General features: G+C 46.5%; 1 protein-coding gene across 1 annotated transcript; it reads right to left on the minus strand.

Moving 5' to 3' along the window:
- Window positions 1–1,198: 1,198 nt before the first annotated feature.
- Window positions 1,199–2,735, minus strand: C4H4orf46 (chromosome 4 C4orf46 homolog). Its single transcript, XM_075751797.1, has 2 exons — window positions 2,544–2,735; window positions 1,199–2,433 (listed from the first exon to the last, which is right to left on the minus strand). The coding sequence occupies exons 1-2, from the start codon at window positions 2,694–2,696 to the stop codon at window positions 2,278–2,280; spliced, it is 309 nt and encodes a 102-aa protein (XP_075607912.1). The 5' UTR covers window positions 2,697–2,735; the 3' UTR covers window positions 1,199–2,277.
- Window positions 2,736–3,043: the final 308 nt, after the last annotated feature.

A 3,043-nucleotide genomic window follows, 5' to 3' on the forward strand; every position in this document is an offset into this window, starting at 1 on the left:
CCAGTTTATTGTATTTGTCAAAGCCAGACAAGTAGAAATTTTATTCCTTTTATAAATTTACCAACTACTTCACTTATGTAAAGACGATCCTGAAATTGTAATGATTGTTCTAATTCAGGCAGAAGCACAACTTTGGAGAAAATAAAAAGGGTTTTTTTCTCAACTGAGTGTCCCCCAGCTACAGCTGGTGGAAGCTTCCCCCTTCAGAAGAGCACCCTTCCCAGGAAAGACTGGACTCAGTATCCCAACACCTTGATGCTGCTCTTTTCCTCACTGTTTCTTAATGGGCTACCATAAGTGGCTCCCCACAGCTTGCAAACTTCAACAAATTTCAGTCTTAAGATGTCTCACTCTGTACATGGAATAATGGGAGACAACCAAATAGAAGACTATCAGTCTTAATAGGTGTCATGACAGCTACATTTTAATCACCTTTTGCATCTGATTGGATGCATTACAGTTAAAATAATTTAAGGAGCACAGCCATTCAGCACTTTCGGAGGCATTATTTTACTTCCCAGTGTTACAAGGGTGAAAAAAAAAATAATATCCCATCTAAAACAATCCTCCAGAGGCATTTTCCTTCAGATATCTTTACTGAAGAGAATCTTTTCCATTATGAATTACTACGACTTCCCTAGTTCTTTCAGTACCGTGCTCACAGTCCGATAGCCTAGAAGCCCACAAAGGTAAAAGAAATGCTCCTTTTGCATTGATGATCTGAAGCTTTTTTAAATGAAGTTAAAAGATACTTCCAATGTTTGCACTTAACTTCTTGACAGTGTAAGAAGTAGAATTTGAAAAGTGACTCACACTTCAACTGTTTACAGAACTTTGGATTATCTTGAAATTGAAGATTCTTAAGCCTCTTGTTTCCACTACTGTATGTTTTACTGAAATAAAAGATTATCTGCTGAACAAAATGGCTTCTTTTCCAAGCTGCTCAGCAACATTTTGGCTTGTGGGTTAAAAACAGCTGGGTGAAATCCTGCACGTGGATAGCCTTTAACTGAGGCAATTAGAACTTAATTTAATAGAACTTGTGTACTTCGAGGGGCCAAGCCTTCTCAATGACTGTTAACTGGTTTTGATGAGATACGCAAGGATGCTCATCCTCAGCATTACTTTGTTTTTCACTTGATTGTGAATATATTCAATGTCATCTTTGTTTCTATGAGTAACACAAGAATATTCATGATTTCAGAATTTTTTGTAACATCTTTATTGTTTTGGTAAGAAAACTACAGTTTGTCTTTTAAAAAAGTCCTTCTACCAGTAAAAATAAGGCTGACTAATAAATCATGGTACAGCCTCCCACTTTCAGCATTACTTTTTTCACATAGCTCTGGTAAAGGTACAGGAGTTTCAGTACAGCTACTTCTTACAGATTAGTGATCTTTCAGACGAAAAGCTCTAGACTAAATAACTAATAATTGCTGAAGGCAAAGATATAAAATAGGACCTAATAGTGAAAAAGCTCTAATGTGCCTCCCAAAATATGGGAGAATACATTTCACAGATTCTTTTCTAACTGATGGAAGCTTTTACTTATAGTTCAAAATAATTCATCTGATCAGTAAACAATGCTGTTAAACTTCTACCATTCAGAGATATATGGTCCACCATAAGGCACTTTATTACAACAAAAAGTATCATAAAATTTTGCAAAATTTATAGAAATATATTGTAATATTGCTAAAAATAGTAAGGTTTGGGATATGGGACTTATCTAAAGCTCATAAATAAGCCATGACTTGCCATACAATCCCATCCTCAACACAAAGAAAAAGCATGCATAGACAAACTGAAGTCAGATCAGCAAGTTCTCTGGAGCTGGCAGGGTTTGTGCTGGTGACAGCTCTTAAAAAGGAGGGCTGACAATACCTCCTCGCAGGACACCACTTACCCACCAGTAATTAGTTCTGGACATACCACACATACTAACTTCACATCCACCACATCAGCAAATAAAGAAAAAAAAAAAAAAAAAAGGACGAGTATTTCATGTACGAGATCACTTGAGCTGCAACAGAAGAGTCTAAAGTCAAAGACTGATTCCCTAAACAAAGTTCTTTTAGTCTGTGACTTACACACAACATCCACACGAATCATAAAGTATTTCTGAAAGAACTCCGGGCTCACGGGGAGCTACTGAGGGAAAACAAACAATTCACGTGAAATCCCTAAAAAAAAAGTCGTTTAAAAAGAAGAACCGCATTCCAGTCCGACACAAGCGGGCAGCCCAGAGTGACCCGGGGGAGCCGCCGCGGGGCAGGGTCAGCCGCTGGGCTTCAGGGACTCGTAGCCCTCCCTCAGCAGGTCCCGCCATGTTCTGAGGAACCGGGCGTTCTCTGAGCACTTGGTGGCGAGCTCCTCCACCTGGGCCGACACGGCCGACGTCGCCTCCAGGATCTTCGCCAGGGAGAAGGCGGCCTGGAGGAACGGCAGAGAGGTTGGGGGTCGCCGACACCCGCCCGACCTCCCCAGGTGCCCTCCGTGAGGGGACCCCCGCCCGCCTGCCCGCCCGCCGCGCCGGCACTCACGTCGCCGATCTGCATCTCCACCTCTTCCAGCAGCTCCCACGTATCGCCGGCCGGCGGCCGCGACCCCTCGCTCCCGCCGCGGGTCCTCCGGGGCCTGGGGGCCGGCGATCCCTCGGGCACCGCGGCGGGCGACAGCTGCCCCACTTCGGCCATGTCCCGCTGCGCTGACGGACACCGCCCCGCCCATCCCGAGCCGAGCCCCACCTCCCGCCCGCCCGAGCCTGGCCCCCGGCATCCCGGCATGCCCTGGGGAGGGGCGGGTCCGTCACTGCGGCGACGGGCGTCGCGCTGCACGCCGGGAGCGGTAGTCTTTCCCGCCGCAGGCCCTCGCAGCATCAGCCCAGGCTCCTCCCCACCGCCCCGCTTCCTCCGAGCGTCTCCTGTTTAAATTAGATGAGCGAATCGGGTCGTACCGGCTCGAGCCGCTGCCCCGCGAGGGAAGCTGGGACGGGCCTTGCCGCCGGGAACTCTGGGAGCTGTAGTCCTGCCGGTTGACGGGG

This window comes from Balearica regulorum, chromosome 4 (assembly GCF_011004875.1).
Source record: "Balearica regulorum gibbericeps isolate bBalReg1 chromosome 4, bBalReg1.pri, whole genome shotgun sequence".
In the NCBI taxonomy this organism is placed as follows: Eukaryota; Metazoa; Chordata; class Aves; order Gruiformes; family Gruidae; genus Balearica; species Balearica regulorum.